The sequence below is a fragment of the Papio anubis genome, chromosome 3, assembly GCF_008728515.1.
Source record: "Papio anubis isolate 15944 chromosome 3, Panubis1.0, whole genome shotgun sequence".
Classification (NCBI taxonomy): domain Eukaryota; kingdom Metazoa; phylum Chordata; class Mammalia; order Primates; family Cercopithecidae; genus Papio; species Papio anubis.
This window is the reverse complement of record NC_044978.1, coordinates 37,783,785-37,808,013: the sequence shown is the minus strand read 5'-3', so window position 1 is coordinate 37,808,013 and position 24,229 is coordinate 37,783,785. Positions and strand designations below refer to the sequence as shown.

General features: G+C 37.3%; 1 protein-coding gene across 13 annotated transcripts in view; it reads left to right on the top strand.

The window, feature by feature from the left end:
* The window catches only part of FAM160A1 (family with sequence similarity 160 member A1), a 264,734-nt gene that overhangs the window by 159,370 nt on the left and 81,135 nt on the right, over positions 1 to 24,229 (top strand). For 6 of the 13 annotated variants that reach the window (XM_031664223.1, XM_031664224.1, XM_031664226.1 and 3 more), the window contains 3 exons: positions 8,203 to 8,255; positions 8,346 to 8,428; positions 19,510 to 20,136. In XM_031664223.1, coding sequence (XP_031520083.1) covers positions 8,219 to 8,255; positions 8,346 to 8,428; positions 19,510 to 20,136 — 747 coding nt within the window. In that variant the 5' untranslated portion in view covers positions 8,203 to 8,218. Of the gene's footprint in view, positions 1 to 8,202; positions 8,429 to 14,256; positions 15,807 to 16,924; positions 18,310 to 19,509; positions 20,137 to 24,229 lie in introns of those variants that run through there. The other 7 variants (XM_031664227.1, XM_031664228.1, XM_031664229.1 and 4 more) reach the window with 4 other exon arrangements.

The window sequence follows — 24,229 nt, the reverse complement described above, 5'->3', positions numbered from 1 at the left end:
GAGTTGCAGTGAACCAAGATCGTGTCACTGTACTCCAGCCTGATGACAGCGCGAGACCCTGTCAAAAAAAAAAAAAAAAAAGAAAAAAAGTTGTGGTGAATAGTGGTCAAACTGCTCAAGTGAAGTTACAGTAAGCTGAATGCAGGAAGCTTTTCTGGATATGAGAAACTTTGTAGTGAGCTACATTTAGTTTGACCGATTTTGTTGTTCCTTAAAAAGAGGTCCTAGAAAAAATTGTTGAGAACCACTGAGGCTCCCTGAAAGGGTTTTGGGGAACCCCAGGGTCCCTCAGACCACATTTGGGGAACCACTGATCTAGACTGACAAAAACTTTGGCAAAAGATTAATTTTACAAATTCCTAGAGTTAGGAATCTCTTAGACTGAAGATAAATTGCATACATTTAATTCACTGAGTTTCGTGCAACAATAATATTAAGACAACCACTTAAAAAGTGCTTCTAAAAATAAGACTACTACTCTTCTGAATTATTTACATTTTCCTGATATGTTATTTTTGTATATATTTATTCCATTGGAAGTTAGCAAGTCTTCTAGGTACAGATGTAGTTGGTTTTCCTTTATGTGTTTTCTGTTAAATCTCTTTCAGACATTTGGTAGTCATTATGATGGAGTCAAATAGCATATTATATTAAGCTACTCTTTTATCCCTACTCATACCCATCAGGCTATACTCATTTTGCAGGTACTTTCCTTTCATATTGAGACTCAGAAGAGTCTTCAAATCTGTTGTCATTGCTATGCTTATGATAGAGCAAGTACTTTTCCTTTTATTTAAGTTGTTCTTTTGCTTTTATTTTGTTAAATAAAAAATGTTTTTGCTAAGTAGTAGATAAATATGGTACAAAAGTCAAAAGTCAAAGAAGGTACAGTTTGAAAAGTGAGTCTCTCTCCTTCAGCTGTCCCCTAGCCCCCAGTGCCCTGTGCTGACTCAGCCACCTTAGAGTTCTTGTGTATCTTTTCAGAAATCTTCTATGCTTTTACAATCAGATGGGCTAATACATTGCTTTTCTTCTTACACAAATGGTGGCATACTGTATTTGCTGTTCTGTTTACATTTTGGCAACCTTCTCCTATCAGTACATTAAGAGCTGTGTCTTTTTTGTTAATTGTAACATAGTATTCCATTACACAGAAGTACCATCGTTTATATAACCAAACCAGTATTGATGGATATGTAGGGTCTTTTCAGTCATTTACCATTTAAACAATGCTGCAAGGTACTAGTGTAATTAGTAGCTATAGTTAGAGAGGTACTGGTGGCTAAGAGAATGTGTCTGGGTCTGACTTGATAGTCTGAGTCAGACTCCATGATATCTGTGTGACTTTCATGAGATGAGTTCTTTTTATTTCTGCTCTATTCATAGCAGAACTTTTTGTTATCACAGAAGTCACAAAATTCCACAACTACATCTTCAGTAATACCATTAGAATGTGAACTGACTATTAGTGTGTTTTGGGACTCGATTCTCAATGGTTTTACCATGAATGCATCTTTAAAGTGGGTTTTAAACTTTTTTGAAGTGGGGCACCTCATGGACCCTTTTTAGAATTGGCTGAAAACTACGGCTACCTCTCTTCAGAAAAATATGCCCACAGTTTATAAGATTCATGGATGTATATGGAATTTTACTGTTATTTCACTAATTACACTTAGTACTTTTATGTCATGTGTGGATGAAGAACCTTTTTGAAAGGATGTTTTTCATGTTTCAGAAGGTAAGCATCACATCATCTGGGTAACACTATAGGTTGCAAAGCTGCACATGTTCACATGAAGGGATTTAAAGCACTGGGTGGGGAACTAATTCTGATTGATAAAACCGTAGATACAGGTATTAGACTAAACAGCATCACTCGTCAAAGGTACCTACTTTTCCAGAGAACATGACCAAGACAAAAACTTACATTTCTTTTTTTTTCCAGGAACATTTTTGGAAAGAACTTTATGAAGTGAGAGGGTTCTTCTTAGAAAGATTCAGAGCATCTACTTCAAGTCTCTCCTTTCAAGTTCTACCCTATAGAAGTTGTCAGATCATTTTTTTCTGCATTTACCTTAGTCAACTTTTAGGGTTTTGTGGCAGAAATCTTAAACAAGGTGTTCTTTAGTAGCTTTCAACAAAATAGTGATGTAAAAGGATTGGTTTATACTATCAAGAGTACAGTGATCAGTTGGGTTGTTGGGGAGACTTTCCCCAACAATGATCCAATTTTTAGGTTCCAACAAATCACCCTACGTTTATAAGAAACTTTTCTGTTCAATCACCAATGAGCTGATGTCTCAATACTTGCTATCAATTTCAAAATACATAATTTTTACATTCTAAATCCTTGCCTGTAGGGGTTTAATTTCTTCTTTAAAAATTTTTTTTAAAATTTTGATCTTTATCGGGGTATGATTGATCTACTTAGTTTCTTAAATAGCTTTAAAATTAAGTCCAAAAACAAATTTCAAATTTCAGATAGGAATTTGAATATTAATTTTAATTTTTCTCTTCACATTTATTCTGCTCATCAGTCAGTTGCATGGCACATGGGTATGACATAGTTGGTAGCCTGTTCTTGTGAAACTAAGGTGTAAAATGAGGTAGGATTGTTTCATGGGATTATTAAGTTTTAGGCATCTTGTTACTATTTTGAAGCATGTATTTTCCAAAGCTGGAAACCATTTGGAATGTGTGTATTGAGAGAATTTTCTTTGCGCGCATTTTGTGTGTTAACTGGTGACCTAGAAGCTGGTGGAATGAAATAAGATTCTGATTTACTGAAATGATGGACGTTGTACAGTGAATGAACTGGAGTTAAACTATGGCAAGTTAAGGGAGGGTTAAGCACAAGGTCCAGAAGAATAGGGGGCTATTAGATGCTTGCTTTATTTTTCACAGTCCAGCATTGCCCTGTGATATTGCGGTGAGAGAGAAAAGAGAACTGGGCCAGAAGATTAGAGCACAGGAGGATTTAGGTTTAATAGGATTTTATGAGGCTCCAAGAAGAGGTTGTCTGAGGTAGTTTGACCCAAAATGAAACACCCTCCTCAATACTGCTATTAGTTATAATTGAGGGCACAAGGTTCACCTCTCTTAAGGTGTTCCCAATATTTGATGAGTCTTCATCCTTAGATGGAATTTTACATGATAAGCACATTTACAGTAATAGACTTTTTATATTTTTTTATGTATTTAGTAGCAGCCAATTCAGGGCATTCCAAAGTACATTCTCAAACAATGAATTTTTCTATTGGCAGTTGCTCAGGAAATAAACAAACAAAACCTCAACCATGGAATTATATTTACTGTGGCTGCTTCCTGTGCTGTAAGTTCCTTAAGTGAAATATGCCTTAATGGTAAAAAAGAATACAGATAGAATCCCATCTGCAACTAGAATTCTTATGAAGATTTTTGTACAAAGGCCATCATCCTTCTTTAATGATTATCTGATTACCCCTCTCCAGTTGGTATAACAGTTGTGATAAAGTACATAAAATAATGACTCAAGCTGTAAGAGACCTAAGAAATCTTACTTTAGTTCTAACTGCTTACCTAAGTGACATTCCAAAAGAAGAGTCCCATTTTTCACTCAAGGTTTCACAGCTGGTTAGAGCTAGAACTAGAGTTTTGGGAACCTACCTCCTAGCTCGAAGCTCAGATTCCCAGGTTGGGACTTTAAATTTTTTTAGACTTTCAGGCTTGGACTGAGTCAACAACTCTTAGCCATTATCCTTTGTTCCCTACTTTAAATCTACCTAAATTCTCTAGCCATTTCCACAAACCCATCAGAGTGGTATCAGAAGGGATGAAGAAGGAGGGGTAGAAAGGGAGCCAGCTGTGCTTTCCATCAAGTATAAGGTAGTGGTTTTGGTTTGGAAACTCACCATGAAAGACTTGGCTTTGCCTCCCTTTTATCTCTAGCACTCTCCTACCTGTGTTCTTGATCTCATCTTTCTTCTGCTCCTTTTGCTCCATAAAAATTCTTTTCCTTATATCTTCAAATTATGTGTGTTCATTGGTTCATTCCCATTAGGCCTGCAAATATAATCACTTTTCCTTGAATAAAAATGTTCCTTTGGCTCTGTCTCCCCTTAAGGTGGCTATCCTATTTATTTCCCTTAAGAATTTTTAAAAATTCATCATTAGAGGATATTTATTTAAATAGATAAAAGAATTGAAGGATGGTATGAGATAATATTTAAATGCCAAAATATTTATAGTTTAAGTTTAGTCTGATAGTAAGAAAGGGATATATCAAAATATAGTTATTGATAGTTCAGGAAAAAATGCGATTTTGACATATTTTTAGCTTTTCTAATTATTGTAGCTTTCCAAAGAGTCTGAAGTTGGGTAAGATGTCTATCTGGGAATGAAATTTTTACATTGGAAAAGAGGTGTGATTTAGATGGCTAGAATCTGAGCTTTTATAATTATATATTTTATTATTCTGTAAGGTGGAAGCATATGTTTTGCTTTTTTCATAGTCAAATAAAAATATATATTTTTGAAAAACAGCAAATAAAATTGATACAATTCTTTGGCCAGTTATCCCTGTCTCTAACAATATTTAATAGAATTTTTCTTTCCTTATTGATGGAAAGTATTTTTATATATAATATTAATGAGATATAAATATGGCCACTCAATAATGTCTATAGTCAGTTCTGTCTTTGCAGTGTAGAATTTATGCTGAAATATCAAGCTGTTGTATATATATTTTGACAGCTCATCTTTTTCTTGCCCATTCCCCCAACCAAAAAACTCAACCACACCACACACCTACACGCACCCACTTTGAGTATTTTTTTGTGTTGGTGGTTTTTTTGAAGAAAGATAAAAAAAAAAATCACTCCTTGACATCTAAATGGTTTGTAGAGCTCTCTCTCAGGCATGAAACTTGAGTCAATGTGCATGTGTGACTTTACGGGAAGAACAGACTGCATGTGTGCCAAGAGTGGCAAGGTTTGCTTCAAACATTTTTGGCATCACGTAGCTTAGACTGAAGAGTGTAGAGGGAAAGAAAGGAGAAACGTCTGATGATGCCATATTCCTGACAGACTCACATTTAGTAACTGCAGCCCCTTTACCTACTTACCTTGGCTTCATTCTGTCCTTTGTTCTTCTCTTGGGAGGTTTAGCTGTGATTTGAGAGTTTAATAAAAAGCTTAGAGTGGATGCAAAAAAGGAAAAAAACACCAGTAACAGGAAAATGCAATGTGTTGAACACCTTAGTGCTTGAGGAAATATGTCCTTATGCATCTCTCATAAATATGGAGCCATCTCTTTCCGTTTTATTAATGTATTGCCCTGGTGACATGCCAGTGTTTTAATACTCTAATATGGAATAAGACAGAGAGAGAGAGAGAATGAAAATATCCAACGTTTTGTTGTTCTCTGGGTATGCTAGGTAGTATTTTTCATTTGTAGGATCTTCTGGCATACTTATTTCCTTCTCAAACTTAGCTTGTTTGACTTGCCTCATTCCTTCTTTCTCTCCCAAGTTTTCTTTATATTGTAGTTTCTTCATTCATGATACATTTTAATTCTTTAGTCATCTGTTTCAAAAGTATAGTTGGATAAGAATAAACGAAATGAGATGCACTTTTCTTAGAAATGTTACAAATTCCTTTAGAGAATAGGGCCAGCGATTATAGCCCTTAGAAAGGAGAATATAGTTTCCTAGAAAGAACACTGGACTGGGAATGCAGAGATTTATATTCTGTTTCTATCAAAATTAACTTGTGCTGGGCATGGTGGCCCATGCCTGTAATCCTAGCCCTTTGGGAAGCCAAAACAGGAGAATTGCTTGAGCTCAGGAGTTCCAGACCAGCCTGGGCAACATAGGGAGACCCTGTCTATAAAAAAAATGAAAAAAAATTGGACGGGTGTGGTGGCACATGCCTGCAGTCCCAGCTAGTCAGGAGGCTGAGGCGGGAGGATTGCTTGTGCCCAGGAGTTCAAGGCTGTAGTGAGCTATGATGGCTTCTGTACTCCAGGCTGGGTGATGAATTGAGACTCTGTCTCTAATAAAACAACAACAACAACAACAACAACCACCACCACCACCACCAACCACCACCACCAACAACAGCAAACTAACTAGTAAGCTCATAGCATTGGCTATTTGTCCCGTCTCTACTACATTCTCGCCATTTCTGAGAAGATTGCATGTAAATTCCTTCTGAAAACTAACTTGAAGGATCTTAGCATATGTTTCTGTTTTTAACTTAGAAGCAATTGGCATGATGTATATTCCTTTCATACCTCTGAAGAAGAATCTTTGAATTCTGGAGCTGGAATGACTTGAGTCTTGTAGTTTTTCGATCTCTGGGATAAATCAAAACTTTGATTTTATTCATTATTATCACTATGTAACCTAAATAAAAGGCCTTGACATTTTCACAGAAATGTAATGTGTAGAATAATGAGGAAGTTGATTCAGAATCTTGTTTTATCTCTTATCATTTAAAACAAGGCTGTAAATGTAAATGTTTATAAGGGCTAGTGAGGTAACCTGAATGAGGTGAAGGTTCTGGCAGTAAGATCACAGGGAGTGGCAGGCACTGTGGGGACGGGAGAATGCATTCCCTGCATATATGGGGTAGCCACTCCTGATTTTTGAAACACTAGATCGACCCAATAGTAGCAAAGAGCCATGGTTGGCAGTGGACAATGTCCATTGAAAACAAGTTTGTATTATTTGGAATTTTAGTTTGGGGAATTCAATTTTAATAAAATAAAGCTATAGAAGAAACACACAGGCAATTTTCCTTGAATATGTGATTTGTGTACTTCTTTTAACAGGCCATCCTTTCTGTATACCTTAACTCTCCTCCATTCTTTTTCAAAAATGTTTCTTTCCTCAGAACTATGCTTGCAAGTGTTCTGTTCTTATGTCCTAAAAATTCTTTCTAAGACCTTTTCATGATGAATAGTTGTCCTCCTATTAACAGAAGTGCTCGTTTTAAATACTTCTTAACTATTTTCCAGTGTTTAATTCTATTCCCCACAAGGAACTTAACCCCTAAGTCTCCTCTGAAGCCTACTTTCTCCCATCTTACTGTTTACAGGGAGGAACAGCTGATTGGTGTTCTCCTTGTGATACCCTTCATATTACTCTGTTGAAAATGGCTACCCCCTGTTTTCTTTTGGCATTACAAGTCTACAAACTTTTATTATGGTTTTTGTTTTCCAGGGTTCTGGTAATTGTAATTACTTTTTTCTGAACTCTTCCCAATCTGTACACTAAAAAAATAGTATTTTCAATTATACCTAGTCCTTTTATGGACTGATCAAACTGGTGAGACAATACCACTGTCTTACTGCTTTCGTCAGTGCCACACAAATGGATCATATTCACCGTACACTCTATGACCTCAATTTCTTTTTTCCCCTACTTACTCCCTTGTAGTCAGGATTTCTTTGTATTTTTTTCCGTGTTTCACTTTTCATTTGTAAGTGTGCTGCCTTGCACTCACACCTAATAAACACTATCTTGTTTTTGATGGATCATTTCTATCTCTGATTTGTCAAGGTTACTTGGAATTCTATTATTTTTCAGAAAAGCTAGAAACTTTAACCTAGTTTATAGCCACAAAATGATTGAGAATCCTTTCAATTCTGACAGCCATTGATTTAAAAAAATATTCAATCAAATTAGACCCAGGAATCTGGGTGCTGTTTTATAATACCTCCCCCAAGTTGCATCAAGCCATTTATTTCTCTTGCTATTAACTTATGGTTTTCCTGTTACCGGGTGTTTTTAAGCTCTGCAAACATTGGTATCATAATAGGTTAGTGCAAAAATAATTGCAATTTTTGCCCTTGAAAGTAATGGCAAAAACTGCAATTACTTTTGCACCAACCTAATAGTTTCTTGCTTGATTCTAGAAACTAGACTTGAACTTGAGTGATTTAGAATAGTAATTTTGGGGGGTTGTGGCTGGTTGTAGTGGAGAGAAGAAACCCAATAATTGTTTCATTTATTCATGTAGCTTAGGTAGTATTATTATTTTGTATTTTTAGTAGCAAAGTAGGAGAAAATAGGAGAGCCTTTAGATTGAGTGTATCTGTTTTGTAGATTTTTTTCTGTGTTGGACTTTAAGAATGTCTAAGCTTTGATTTAAATTTAATAGTCAGTGTCCTATTTAATTTATGAACATAATAAAATTCATTTTTTGGTTATTGTCATTACAGGTTTTGGAAGGTGACAATGAAATGTGAAGAAGTTCCATTTCTCAAACCTGAAAGTTAGTGACTGCTACCAAATTTTAATGAAAATTAAATATGACTTAGAAGTATTGATTTATGAAGTCTTATGATGTCATCGGTTTCGACAGGAAGCAAACTCCAGCAGGCTGTGAGCCTACAGGGAGTTGACCCAGAAACATGCATGATTGTATTTAAAAACCACTGGGCACAGGTAATGTATGAATTCCACTTTTTTTGCTGGTCTCAGTAACCCCAGGGGCCTCCATCACACTGAATCAGGGTTTCCTACCTCTGTGATAGGTAACTAGATTTCTATAAACATAGGGAGGGAAACTCTTTCAGGTAGGAAGAAAAGTAACTTTTTCATCTTGCTTTCCTAGAATAGGTATCTGGTCAAAAACCGAGGTTTTCACAAAAGCAATTAGGGTACATGCATGTTCCTTGGATATTTTTAGAAGAACAGCAGTTGTTCCTTAAAGTGACTTTTATATCGCTTTGCCATATACTTGACCATAATTACATCCTCTCTCTTTCTCTCTTCCCTGCTGATTTCCATCCAGTTCTTAAGCTCTAATAATACTAAAATACACATTTATTAAACATTTACCAAGTACTCTGTTGAGTACTTCAAATGCATTATGTCATTTAATCTTCTCTACAAACCTGTAAGGTAGCTAATGTTAGCTTCCTCATTTTACAGAAGAGGGAACAGAAAATTACCGAGGTTAAATAACTTGCTTGAGGTTATGCAGCTAGTAAGTTACTAAGCCCCGTTACTTAGGCTTTGGTCTCTTGACTCCAAAGCTGATGTGTTTGATCTCTGTGCTCTACTGTTTTGCGGCTGGTGGTCCCTGTGTAACTTAATGAAAAATCCCTGAGTATACCTGAATATATGTCTTCATTGCAAAGTGATTATAAATTTTTTTTTTATTATTTACTTTGACTTCTCTGATCTGCTGTGTGGATAATTAAGGGTTGAATGTTCAGAAAATTTACTATCCTGCCCCTTAGGGAGTTTATAAGTAGTAAAATAAATAAAATTGGCATTCTTTACTACTTGCCCAACATTGCACTCCCCAGGTGAGCTGGTAAGTGGCTATTTATGTGACAGTTTTTAAATGACTACCCAGTTCCTTCCTGTGGCCGGAAACAGCACACGGGTCAAAGCACTGAGCCTGTAAATCGCAACAATTATAGGGGACACAGTTTAGATCAAAAACGAGCAAAATCAATTCTGTTTCTGAGGTGTTTATACTTTGTAGCTTCTTGTTACTATGCAGTATAAACCTTCTCTGATTTTTTGTGCGTTCTCTGACTTTTTACCGTTAGAATTTTAATGAATTTGCTATGGACATTAGGGCACATATGCTTTAGTTAAGGGAAGAAAGTAATTTAGGAGTTTTCGAGATAATTAGAGTAATAACCTTTGGCTTTGCACTTTTATAAATATTTTAAAGCAGTATCTTCAAAGCGAGGTGGTGAATCCTAAGGAATGAGCCCAGTAGTCCATTGGGTGTAGGAAGAATATTTTAGAAGGTCTGTTTCTATCTTTACCTTTTACAAATTTCTGTTTTGTGTTTAAAATGTACATTATATATTTGTATATTAGTACCTGTATGATTACTAATTTATTTAGTTACTTGTGCTCATTTAAAAAATCTATTAGTGCACAATCATATGTTTTTAATTGAGAACATTTTCAGCTCCAGTCATTTCATTAGGCTGAAGAAGTCTATCCTACTACGTAGTCTTCACTCCCAGCCCCATTTTGTTTATTTGTTTGTGTATAATACCTTGGGTTATAATCATTTCTCCTGGGGTAACTGTGATATGATCCATTTAGTATTCTGTGCCACTTTCCAAAGACATGATACATCATCAGCTTCTTGATCATATGTAGGTGGGTCATCTGCCCTGTCAGATTCTGTCCCCGGCAGGCTTTCTCCAAATGTGAGGAATGTGTCAGTACAATGTGTCACATTATTGAAAGAGTATTGGTCCCAGAATCATATTATTCATTTCCATAACAATACAAATGACTTCATTATTTTCGGACATTTTGGGTTCTCTGAAGCACAGTACAGATACATAGTACTCTCAGTGCAGACAAGTCTTGAGTTGAAGGTAAGGATAACTTTGTCAAAGGGGATGCTGTTTAGTTGTTAAATATTTTCTTTTATAAAGTTGGGACACTCATGGTCTTATTGTTGACTCAGCCATTTCTTTACCTTTGGGCAGGTGTTTTTAACCTTTTTTAGGCTTAACGTTTCCTTTTAAATAAATTCGGAAAATGCTCTCAGTTGCTGCCTATAGAGGCCCTTGAGGGCCTTTCTGTTATCTTTGTGAATGAAAATACTGGTTGAAGAAATTTACATGAGTGTCAAAGTGTTGTTGTTCAATGGAGATTTACTGAGCCCACACTCCAGGCATGTCACTGTTGGCATCACAGGTGGGACTTGAGAATGTATAAGCCTTGGTCTGGGCTTTAAAAAATGTATAAGCTGATTCAGATGACAATGCAAGATACATTATTACAAAATGGATAATCATTATTACATGAATTAAGTCAAGAGAAGGGGCTATTATGGCTGGAAATGACCTAGGAATGGAGAAAGTGAGATTTTGCTAGGTTGGCTATGGAAAAGGAAGGTTTTGATGACAGATAGGAAAAGAATATTTCAGAGAATGGATACTGGGAACAAATGCTCAATTTTAGCTTTTTTGGATGGTAAATATAAAGGAGGGGAATGCAAAAAAATCATAACCAGGCAGAGATATGGGACGAAGAGTAAGATAAGGAATGAGATCTTCAGTTGGTGGGAATGAATGATACTTACATATTGTTTTAGAGTTTCATGCATTAGCTCTTGGCTGTGAGTTGTTGGGCTGGGGTGGGTGAAGAGCAGTTGCAGAGGATTGGGAAAAGAGCTCAAGTCCGATATAAGCTCCTAGGCCTACTGTGACTACAGCCCCTGGGTTCCCCTGAGGCGACGCAAGAAAAATCTGTAAGGCTGGTAGGGAATGAGACATAGACAAAGCCGGAAAGCATTTTATTTGCCCAGATGCCCCATTACCTGCCCAGTGTAATCCTTTTTTAAATGTCAAATTAGGAAAAAGTGTTGGCTGGGTGCTGTGGCTCACATCTGTGTTCCCAGCACTTTGGGAGGCTGAGGCGGGCAGATCACGAGGTCAGGAGTTTGAGACCAACCTGGCCAACATGGTGAAACCCCATCTCTACTAAAAATAAAAAACTTAGCCGGGCGTGGTGGTGCGTGCCTGTAATCCCAGCTACTCGGGAGTCTAAGGCAGGAGAATTGCTTGAACCCAGGAGGTGGAGGTTGCAGTGAGCTGAAATTGCGCCACTGAACTCCAGCCTGGGCGACAGAGCAAGACGTCTTAAAAAAATAAAAATAAATAAAAAAGAAAGGAAAAAATGAAGGCAACAAAAGCCTGTGGTATCCCGAGTTCTATTCGTTAGGAGACAAGTACAAATTCAACATAGTTAACTTGTATTTGACAGGTTCTGTTCTGCTATTTGTTAATAGCTTCTATTCCAGAGCTTGAGTTAAAGAGCAAACACTGATGGAGGAGATCTGCTTGCCCACTTACACCTTAGAGCCTGTCAGAGGCAGCTAGTTATACAACCAGCCGTCATCCAATCAGTCTGTGATTCAGGGGAGTTGCCAGCGGAGAGACCTTAAATGGCCCAGTGGTGCACTTGAGGTTCCAAACTGTTTCTGGGTCCAGTGATCTCATGGCATCCCAGAATCATTCTAGAGTATACTTTCAGGAATGGTTGCATTCCTAATAGTGACACTGAAGAGTCTGGGCTACAGAAAGTAGCCCCTGACTTCCTCTCACCTTCTGAGATGCCATCTTGTCCCATAAGTTGCCAGAGTGATGAATCTCAAATCCAGATCTGTCTGGTTCATTCCTCTAGTTGAACCTTTCAGTGGCATCTGGCCACCTACAGGCCAGGATGGCACACATAATTTGTTATGTCCTGGCTTCTGTTACTCTCTGCCTCTCATTTAATCACCAAAAATGCAAAGTTGCTTGGGGTTCCTAGCCACCCCGTCTCCTGGCAGTGTCCATCATGCTATTTCATCCCTCTGTGCCTTAGGCACTCATTCTTCTTTCTGCCTGAAATATTCCTCCCACTGGTTAAATGCCTGTCCTTCTACAGGCCTCATTTGAGGCATCATTTGCTCTAGGAAACCTTCCCTGCCCTCTTTCATGCTCCCACCCCATGTTCAAGCATTAACCTGAGTATTCTATCACTCTTACACCACTCACCTTTTAATTTAATTATTTATATTTTTAGAGAGAGAGTCTAGCTATGTTGCACTGGAGTGCAGTGGCTATTCACAGGTGCAATCATGGCATGCTACAGCCTTGAACTCCTGGCTCAAGAGATCCTGCTCCCTCACTCTCCCAAATAGCTGGGACTGCAGATATGTGCCACTGCATGTAGCCCAACCACTTTTTATTAAAATTGCATATACACTATCTTCTTCACAAACTCATTACAAGCTCCTCAAGATCAGAGGCCATTTGTAACTGATATTCCCATTGCCCAGAACAGACTGTGACATATAGTAGATGTTCAATAAACGATTGAACTGAAAGGCAGTCAGAATAAAATACAAGTTTAAAAGACCTAGGCAACTTAGGAAACAGCTTTCAATGTACACTAATTTTAAAACATTGTATAATTTGCCACCAGCAAGATCTTTGGACTTGTGTTAAATGATCTGGAAGAGTGTGTGTATGTGTTTAATTTTTATAGTAGTCTGTAAGAACAGTTTATAATCTAGTAGACTGTTGTTTTTATCTCTTGCCTTTGTGTCTTTGTTTTTATCTGAATGGAAGAGAAGACAGAAACAGTAAGAAGCATTATTAGCCCACCAGGCAATAAACTATTCAACTAGACTGCCATGTGAATTAAATTCCCTACACTAGTTATTTTTGATGGCGCAGTTGTACTTTCTGAAGCTTCATGGACCTTGTTCTATTCCTTTTCTCTCTGCCCCTTTCAAGCATTGAATTTCAAAAGGTCTCTGCTCTTAGAGCCAGAACAGAGGAGGTGGGTTAAAAAAAATCAATTGGAAATGCACATTTCTGTCTTTGCCTCTAGTTAATTAATAGCCCAGAATGACTTCTGTCTACCTTCAGCCTCTAAAAATAAGCTGTTTAAAAAATTTTTAGGCTAAGAAAATGTCAGAGCTCAAATAGAGTAATAGTGATGGATGAGGAAAAGTCAGTGGGTTTAGTAACCTTTTTCATCTTGGAGAGGGGTAGGGATGGGAAAAAACAGAACCATCTAGATTGGTTAATTAAGTCAAATGTCTTCCCACAATAGTCAAAAATAGATAATATACTTGAGGTATGGTATCTTGTGTAGAGCTCCAAGTAGCCCAAATCTAAAGTCTAGAGCATCCATGCATGGATTTGACACGTGTACTGTATTTGAGTCTCATTCCCTTGCTCTGCTTATCTCCATTCTTTCGCTCTGTGCTTGTAGTAGACTAAATGACAGAGAAAAATTAAGTAAAGCCTTTGAGAGATGAACAGTTGGGAAGTATTAGAGAACTCTGATTAATTTTCTAAATACCTTAGTAAATTGATGTTTGTTAACATTTCAAAAAGTTCTGTCTCCCTTCCGAGGCTTACAGGTAGCTCTAGCCTTGATGGTAGAAGGTAAAGTGAACCAAAGGTATACTTCTTAAGTTAGAGGACTGAGGCATTAACTTGCACTTCTGTCAGACTCTAAAGTGGTTGAACATGGCTGGGTGCGGTGGCTCATGCCTGTAGTCTCAGCACTTTGGGAAGCCGAGGTGGGCAGGAGTCTGAGACCAGCCTGGCCAACACGGTGAAACACTATCTCTACTAAAATACAAAAGTTAGCCAGGTGTGGTGGCACATGTCTGTAATCCCAGCTACTTGGGAGGCTGAGGCAGGAGACTTGCTTGAACCCAGGAGGCGGAGGTTGCAGTGAGCCGAGATTGCACCATTGCACTCCAACCTGGGTGACTGAGAGAGACTGCATCTCAAAAAATAAAAATAAAAATAAAATAAAAATAAAATGATTGAGCATGTTGAAATGTCAGCAACTCTCCTACTGTGTGCTTGGTGGTAAGTTTGATTTTTGCTGTGGTTGAAATTAGTGTTCTTTGAAATATTATTATTTAGATCATTACTCATAAGGCTTTTCCATAACTGTTTTATCCAAGATTTAGGCAAGCTTCTGGAGCTCAGGACTGGAGCTGACATTAAAAACCTGGTGTTAAGTGAATACGTATTATAAAGCTGTTATCTTAATGTAAAAAGAAGTGACTTGGTAGAGGTCTCCCTGTGGAAATAGATGCATAAGGAACACTTAATATTGAAAGACACAGCTGTTAAGTCATGAACAAGGGCTGCATGGAAACTTTTGTGTCGTTATTTGATACGTTATTTGATTAAGTGGAATTTGGCTTTAGACAGCTAAATCTTGCCCTTCAGTGTGTTGGAAAATATTGCATAGTAACTTGGTTTTTTCCACAATGCCACCTTATTTTAGCATTCCAAAGGATTTGGAAGTATGGGTTTTACACATAAGACTTTCTTAAAATAACTGGGCTCTAACTTTGGTAGCATAAATAATCACTTACTGATACATGCATGTATGTAAGACAGAGAACAATATTAACTGGAATCAAAGCTAGTCTCCTGAGAGAGAAACACTTGTATTTATCCTGAAGGGTAATCATTTGTAGCTGAGGTACAATTATGTGATTTATGTAGAGCTTTCATTTTGAAAGCATTTGCACTTGCTGTTTAGAATTTGTGCCCGTTTGAAATTCAGGCCAATTATCACTGGCTCACAGGGGCCATCATAAGGGATAAGGATAGGAGTATCTGATACTACTTAATGAAAGAAACATGCTATTTATTAATCTTATTTAGCCCCAGTAATTCTCACATTTATAAGTCAAATGGCTTTGAAATTAGGTTAAATTTAGCTCTATGAATTTGATATTTTTAACAGCATTGTTCATACTGTTGATTTTTATGTGTTTCTTTCTTTTTGGAATTGTGATACTTTACATTTAGGATCTGTATGTGATGAAGGCTAATGGTGCACCCACACACATACACATACACACAGGCATACACGTCTGTGTTTCTTAAAGTTTGTAGATTAACAAACATCTAGCTATGATCCGCAAAACGTTTAAGTTGCTATTTCTGATCTCAGCTGGTTTACTTAATTAATGAGTGTGGGCTTTATAAGGTGTTGATTAGTTTTTTAAAATGGTATTTTCAGCCTAACAAAGTAAATTTGTTTTATAATTTGGAAATATTTGCAAAGTATATTTTGCTTGCTTTCATTCTTTTACCTACTGAGATCCCTCCGGCCCCATTAATTGTGTTTTTTTCTTCTTCTGAGCTGAATCCTTGAGACTGAGTCTAGAGAGCTGAGAAGAAGCCAGGTGTGGGAAATGAGGCAAGGTCGGGAGTATAAGACAGCTGGTAATCAGGAGTAGACCAGGCCTGGGGGAGCCACTGTGAGCAGCGTGAAATCGTGGCATCCATAGCACCGGAAGGTAAAAGTTGGTGTGTGGGTAGAACTGGCAGCAAGCAGAAATCAGGGACACAGAAATATTGGAGTTTGATGGGAGTGATACGAAAAGAGGGCACAAAAGGAAAAAATAAGGAAAAGTCCAGGTCTTATCAGAGATCAGTTTATAGAAACTGAAAGAACTATGACACCATTGGAGTGAGAAAGTTGGGACTTGGGATAGAAGTTCTTTGGCATTTCAGTACAAATTGTGCTCTAGTCAAGAAGCTTCTTAGGCATTCCCTGCCAATATAGGAACTGGTCCCAAGATTGGGCCACCAGAGCCCGCTAGTAAAAGCAGGTCATGGGTGTGTCTGCCTGGAAAGGAAAAGGAGGTACCCTGGGAAGGTCCTAAGGAGAGAGGTTAAGGACGTGTGGCAACACAAGCATAATCAGCACTTTGCTGAGCATTGTGTGTTTCATGACTCACATATGTTGGTTACAACACACCCATCTTCCAGGCAGTAAAACCAGTGGGTTAGGTCTGGGTCTTCAATGTATCTGCTCCATCTGAAGACAGTATAAGGGAACTACTTTAAGAGAGTAAAGATGCTTCAGTTTAAAAGCTGCTAAACAGTTTGCATTCTGTATAAAAATCTTAGTTCTCTTTTTAAGGTTTTTCATAGCAAAAAAAGGAGGTCTGTAAAGGAATGAATTGGAATAAATAATATAAATGAAGGTTAATTAATGAGAAAAATACAATTTATGGTTATGTAAATAAAGACTTTTGCTGTGTCTTACATATTTGCATGCACATATATAGTATATATAAAATATACATATGCATATGTATAAATTTATATTGCTTAGAAATTGCTGAGACTTAAGAGATCTCTAATTGTTAATTGTTTTTAACTCAATGGTTTGGTCTTTTTTGGACATTAGTACATGATTACTTTGTCTACCTTTGTTTTTATTTGTATTATGAAATTAGATAAACTTACAGGAAAGAATAAATAACCTTAAAATCTCATTTATATCTTTTTAGACTCACTTTTAATCATGTATCTACTTGGCAATGTATTTGCTTTTTAGCTTACATTTTAATGATAGAAAATGAATTTACTTAGTTTTTTTTTTGGCTCATACAATTTTTTTATATTGTATGGTGATATAACATATTTTGATTGTAATTCTCTTATTCTTGACCATTTGAGTCAATAGTATTTTTTTCATTATAGGAAAGTTGAACATGTTTTAAAAGATTATTTTTGGGTTGTTTCCTTGGGGCATTTTCCCCAAAGTCAGATTAACAAGTCAAAGGGCAGGAACAATTTTATAGCTTCTATTACATATTGCCAGATTGTTTTCCAGAAAGATTGAGCTAATTTGCTACTCCACTATCAATGTATAAAGCACAGCCCCAGTTTTAGATAGTTTAGACAGTCTGGGCACACATGAAAAGTATAATTACATTTTTACCCTGAGGTCTAGCTGTAAAGATAGTTCTCATAAGTAAACTCGATATATGGACTTTGAAATTATAGAACTGATAAGGCATGTCTTTTGTTCTTCAGAATGTGGAGGCTTGAAGTTAGGGACTTTTGGGGCTGGACAATGTGTGGTGTGGAGGTAGAGGGTCCCTTTGGACCAGTGTGGTACTGTGATTGCATTCTATTGAGTTGTTGGTAAGGCCCAGAACAAAGGGATGGGGGAGAGCCAGGTCCCGGTGTTTCTGCTGCTAGGACGGTGACCAGGTGCAAGGAATCCTGAAGGGCTTGGTGGAGGTTGTAGGATAGTGGGTGTACTTTGGAGTCAGGCATGCAGCAAAGGAGAAGAGGATGTCTAGTGGCTGTCCTGTGGCCACTAGTCAGTGGGCCAGGTACTCCCTGGGTAGGGGCTAGCCAAAGGCCTTCCTTTTTTTTTATTAAAAATGTCAACTCAAGGGTGTTGGAGTGATTTTTTGCCTTTGTGACACAGCATTATCAACTTTATAATGGAAGTCAATGGAGATTATAGATTCTGTGGAAATTCTTTTATTCTGTAAGGGTGGACTTGCCTGGTCTATAAAGATTTTTTTTCCATTTCTGACAAGGGAGAGACAGACATTTCCCTGAGAAATAAATTTCCCTCATTGCTCATGCATGCTGACATAGCATTATGCCTTTGCCAGCTTCCCCAATGACTTGCAAAAATTCCATAACCTAAGTACTCATACAGAACATGTAACAGCACATCATAGAACTGGACCCGGAGGGTACTGCAAAAGACACATAGATTCCATGCAATTCAGAAAGGCAAAAAGGGACAAAGATAAAGTCATTGATAAATGTTTGGTTGTTTAAAAATTATCGTATGTGTATATTTTCAAAGGAGTAAATGGAATGAGTATTATACTAGAAATTCTAAGTCATAAAGTTAAATGGAAGTTGAGATAAAAAATTGTTTTAGTTTCCAGGTTGCAAAGTGGAAGTATCTGTTGGCAGAGAAAGTGAGAAACCTTCAAATGCTAGCGGTGGGAAAGGAGAGAAGCTGACCGGGGCTGTGAGGTGACCTGTTTAGGGATTTTTATTTAAATTGTTAATTGAGTTTTTTGTGGTAAAGTATATATAACAAAATAGGCCACCTTAACCCATTTTGTTTTTTGTTTTGTTTGAGGCTGGAGTGCAATGGCGTGATCAAGGCTTACTGCAGCCTCAACCTCCTGGGGCTCAAAAGATCCTTCTACCTCAGAGTCTCAAGGCATGCACCACCACACCCAGCTAATTTTTACAGTTATTTTGTAGAGACAGGGTCTCACTATTTTGCCCAGCCTGGTCTTGAAGTCCTAGGCTCCAGTGATCCTCCCATCTTGACCTCCCAAAGTGCTTAATTATCAGCTCTATTTCCAAAACTTTTTAATCACTCCAAACTTTAGGGGTTTGTTTTGTAATTGGTTGTCTCAGAATTTTTAAGCTTAAAGAAACACAACATTCAAACCCTTCATTTTTCAGTTTCAGTATATGCCACATGTTAGGGTTGATTCTACTAGTTGTATGTCGCTCGTTTATCAGTTTCCTTTAATCTTTTCTGTTGCTGCATGTTTGGTTGAAGAGGGCATCCATCCAAGTAGGGAAGGGAGGATATTGTTCTGCCAAGGGCATATGAGTAGCTGTGTTCCTCTGCTGAGATCTCCAGAGCAATTCTGTTTGTAGGAGAACATGGGTAGCATGGTTTCCTTGTGCTTATTTAATGTATTTTAAAATTAAAAAGCAATGTTATACATTTACAATCTAGAAAAAAATTTAAGAATTTGTCATGACTTTGAACATAAAAATGAGTCTTTTTGCATATTTTTCACATACGTCTTTGACATAATTGATTATTATGCATCTAACATCTATAAATAGCTTGCTTTTTTCATCTAACATATCACTTACAATTTCTCATTTTCCTCAATTATGTTCATAATAAATAATCCAAAGAATGCATGTAGCTTAATTTATGTAACCATAGTATTTTCTTTGATATTTAGATTGTTGAAATTTATAACTGTGGAAGCAAACGTCTTCAGACATCTTCTTTCTATAGTTTAACTCCTTCATTTTAGTGTTTGAGAGGAAGACACACACACACACAATGCTCACACATATCTTGTTGTGGGCAGTGGCTCCTGCATTTTTGGTGAAGATTTGGTGAAATCAGTGGTGATGTGTTTTTGTAATTATGATAAACATCAGATAGATGACAAATGTTTGACTTGGTTACAGGTTGTGAAAATCTTGGAGAAGCACGACCCCTTGAAGAACACCCAGGCAAAATATGGGTCTATCCCTCCAGATGAGGCCAGTGCTGTGCAGAATTATGTAGAACACATGCTCTTCTTGTTGATTGAAGAGCAAGCCACGGATGCTGCAATGGGGCCGATTCTGGAATTTGTGGTCTCTGAGAACATCATGGAGAAACTTTTCCTTTGGAGCTTGAGAAGGGAATTTACTGATGAGACTAAAATTGAGCAGCTAAAGATGTATGAGATGTTGGTCACCCAGTCGCACCAGCCTCTGCTGCACCACAAACCCATTCTGAAGCCTCTGATGATGTTGTTGAGCTCTTGTTCAGGAACAACCACCCCCACTGTGGAGGAGAAGCTGGTTGTCCTACTCAATCAGCTCTGTTCCATTCTTGCCAAAGATCCATCCATTTTAGAACTCTTCTTCCACACTAGTGAAGACCAAGGCGCTGCCAACTTCCTCATCTTCTCCCTTCTGATTCCCTTCATTCACCGAGAGGGGGCAGTGGGCCAGCAAGCTCGGGATGCATTGTTATTCATCATGTCTCTCTCTGCTGAGAACAGCATGGTGGCCCATCACATCGTGGAGAACACCTACTTTTGTCCAGTAAGTCTCTCTCCTTGGCACGTTTTCCACTCACTCCCTTTTTTCTCTTTTGTTGCTAATGATGAATACTATCTTACTCCCTTTTTTCTCCCAGTAAGTTGTAGTTGGCACCTCCTATGGAAAGATGTTTAGAGGAAATCTTTTGGAGGGAGCAGAGGAGTCTAAGTTGAGATGCTATTTGTCTGAGCAGCATCAGCTCATCATAAACCAACAGAGGAAGCTAGATGTGTTACTGTTTTTGGTTAATTTTTTACTGCGTTAAGAATGATTTTAATTGTTCTAGGAGCATAGGAGCATATCCTGAGAAATTGGTAAAACCTGTGCTTTCTGATTCCTTAGCTTTTCAGGTTGATTTTGCTCCAAGGAATCATGGCATGTGATAAGACCTCCACTGCTGGTTTCACAAATTAATTTGTTTCTCAGCAGGAAAATGACCACTAGTTTTAGTGTATTTTGTTGTCATAGGAACATGGGGTGGTGGAGTGGGAGTTCAACAGTCAGTTAGTGTGTAGGGGTCACGCTGACAACACCAAATGCTGGCAAGATGTGGAGGAGTAGAAACTCTCATTCATTGCTGATGGGAATGCACAATGATACAGCTACTTTGGAAGACAGTTTGGCAGTTTCTTACAAAACTAAACATACTCTTGCTGTGTGGTCCATCTATTGCACTCCTTGATATTTACCTAAAGGAGTTGAAAACTTATGTCCACCCAAAAACCTGCACATGGATGTTTATAGAAGCTTTATTTATAATTTGCAAAAACTTGGAAGCAAACAAGATGTCTTTTAGCAGGTGAATAGATAAATAAAGTGGGGGTATATGCAGATAATGGAATATTTTTCAGCTAAAAAGAAATGAGCTGGTAAACCATGAATAGATATGGAAGAACCTGAAATGCTTATTACTAAGTGAAAGAAGCCAATCTGAAAAGGGTGCCTACTGTATGATTCCAACTATATGACATTCTGGAAAAGGCAAAACTATGGAGACAATAAAAAGACTATTTTCTTCCCCTGAGCATTGGGGCAGGGTGAGGGATGAATAATCAAAGCACACAGGACTTTTATGGCAGTGAAATTACTTTGTATGATACTAGAATGGTGGGTACATGTCAATATACATTTGTCCAAACCCATAGAATGTAAAACACTGAGTGAGCGCTTATGTAAACTATGGTTTTTGGGGTGACTCTACTACGTCACTGTGAGTTCATCAGTTGTAACAAATGTAGCCCTCTGGTGGAGGATATTGATAATCAGGGAGGCTGTGCATGTGTTGGGGCAGCGGGTATGTGGGATATCTCTGTACCTTCCTCTCAGTTTTGTTGTGAACCTTAAACTGCTCTAAAGAAAACCTCTTAATAGCAGTTTTGAGAGGGAGCTATACGAGGTTTGGGTTTTAGCTTATTTGAATTGTTTAATTCAGTTGTGTAATTCTGCTGTTAAAGGAGAGCAGATATTGTAACAAATCAAAATATTCAGGTGGTTCACTTGATCAATATGCAAAAGGCAATTTAGAAAATACCATTTACAAGAGCAACATAATCATAAGGTATCTTGAAATAAATCTAACAAATACATGAAAGGCCTTTATGGAGAAAATTATAAAGGGCATAAAAGATCTAAATAAATGGAAAGCTCTACAGCCTGTAGATACTGTACAGATGAGACATTCCTGCAAATTAATCTATAAAGTTGATGCAATTTATGTTTTAAAAACTTTTTATTGTAAGAAAAAGTAAAATACAGAAAATTTAAAACACTAAGATGAACAGTGTATGCACACCACCTAGATTCAAAGTTGTTAATATTTTGCCATTCTTTGGTATTTTATGCTTTTATTTGTTTTTGTTGTACCATTTGAAATTAAGTTACAGATGTTAGATACTTTAGTCTGTATTTCCTATGAATGGGGACATTCTCCCACATAACCACAATACTGTTATTATACCTAAGAACATTATACAATAATTCCTTAATACGATCTAGTATCCAGTTCTCCCATTATGCCCCAAATTACTTTCATAGCTTTTTTCTCCCCCTTTGTAGAGTCCAATAAAAGATATACATCTAGCTATCAGGTCTCTTTAGTCTCCATTAATATAATAACAACCTGCCACTTTTCTTCCCCATGACATTGACTTTTTAAGAGACCAAGCCATTGTCTTATAAAACATCCCCACATTCTGAGTTTGATTGTTTCTTGTGTAGTTTGACTTGTCCCTAACCCTGCATTTCCTACAAATTGGACTTAGATCTACATGCCCAGTTAAATTTAGGTTAAATATTTTTGGCAAGGATACTTTACAAGTGATGCTATATACTTACTGCATTACAGCAAGGGGCCTATGTTAAGTTATTCCACTATTGGTGATGCAATGAGACCCCAGTTAATACTTATCAGAGTAGTAAGTATTAAGTGGTAGCTGTGTTGTCAAGAGTGTGAAAAAAAAAAAAAAAAAGAACTTTTGAGAATATAAATTGGCATAGTAACTCAGGAAAGCAGTATGGCAATGTTTGGTAAACCTGAATATTTGCATACCGTGTGATCCTGCAAATTCCCTTCTAGATATCTGGCCTGGAGAAATCTGGCACTTATTTACAAGGATACATATACAAAGATGTTCAATAAAACAGTGATTTGAACAACAGAAAAATAGAAGTACGTGAAGTGAAAGATAAACTGGTTTATTCATACATCAGTGGAATACTTTTCAGCATTCAAAGTGTATGAATAGTGTACTGTCATGTAATTATGTGTATGAACAGCAGTAAATCAAAAAACATATTGAGTTATTTATTTATTTATTGAAACAGAGTCTCGCTCTGTCACCCAGGCTGGAGTGTGGTGGCGTGATCTCGGCTCACTGCAACCCTGCCTCCCGGGTTCAAGTGATTCTCATGCCTCAGCCTCCCGAATAGCTGGGACTACAGGCGTGTGCCACCACGCCCGGGTAATTTTTTGTATTTTTAGTAGAGACAGAGTTTCACCATGTTGACCAGGCTGGTCTCGAACTCCTGACCTCAAGTGATCTGCCCGCCCGGCCTCCCAAAATGCTGGGATTACAGGCATGAACCACTGTGCTGCCTAGAGTTTACATAAAATTTTAAAACGCAGAATCTTAGTGTACGCTGTTTTTTGGATACATATGTATACAGTAAAAGTACAAAACAACCGCAAGGATAATAATACATGCGAAGTTCAAGACTGTGACTTTCTGGGGGTGAAGGAAGGAGAAGGGATGGTAATGAGATTGGAGTGGGGTGTAGTTCTATTTCTAATTTTTATTGTTTGAAAAAATCAGAGTGTTCTGAAGAAATTTTTGCAGAATATTAAAATCTGTTAAGTCTTGGTGATGGGTTTCTATTATGCTTCGTGTATTTTTGATATTTCATAATTAAAAAATTTAAATATATTATGACAAGAATGGACCATTTTTAATGTTTAGATTTCTATTTAACTGTGTCATAAGCAGATTTTAGTTGAGTGTTGCTTTTATAAAAATGTATTTTAAAACACTGTACAGATCATTAAAGTTGGAGGGAAAACAACATCTCCAGCTGACCTTGTTTGCTAGAATGGAACACGAGCTTCATTGTGTTAAGTTGCCCCTTAGGATAGATCCCATAATCTCATTTGTACCCAGTTTTCTATAATTACATCTGACAACGTAATTAAAAAAAAAAAGGCCTCTTTATGTTGAAGATAAAAGCATACTCTATTAACCATCCAGCTAAGGACCACAGTTGACAAAAAGATTTCTCTAATTAGTATGATTGTCAAAGCGTGTTAATATCAGGCTGTTGGAAAAGTAATGACTCTTTCAGGAAATTGGACCCCTTTTGTAAACCTTTACTGTTATAGTTGATAGGAAGAGCTTGCTGGTTCTGCTGCCTCATAACTCAAGATGTGCTTTCCTAGGAAAAGAAGGAGAATGAAGATACTCTAGGGAACAATTTGGTGCCAACAAAAGGGGACTAAATGACCCTGTCACTTTTTTTTTAAAAAAACCAAATATTGACAGTTAAGCCCATGCCACTGTTATATACTGGCAAATGTAGAAAACGGTGTATACATAAATCAAGTAAT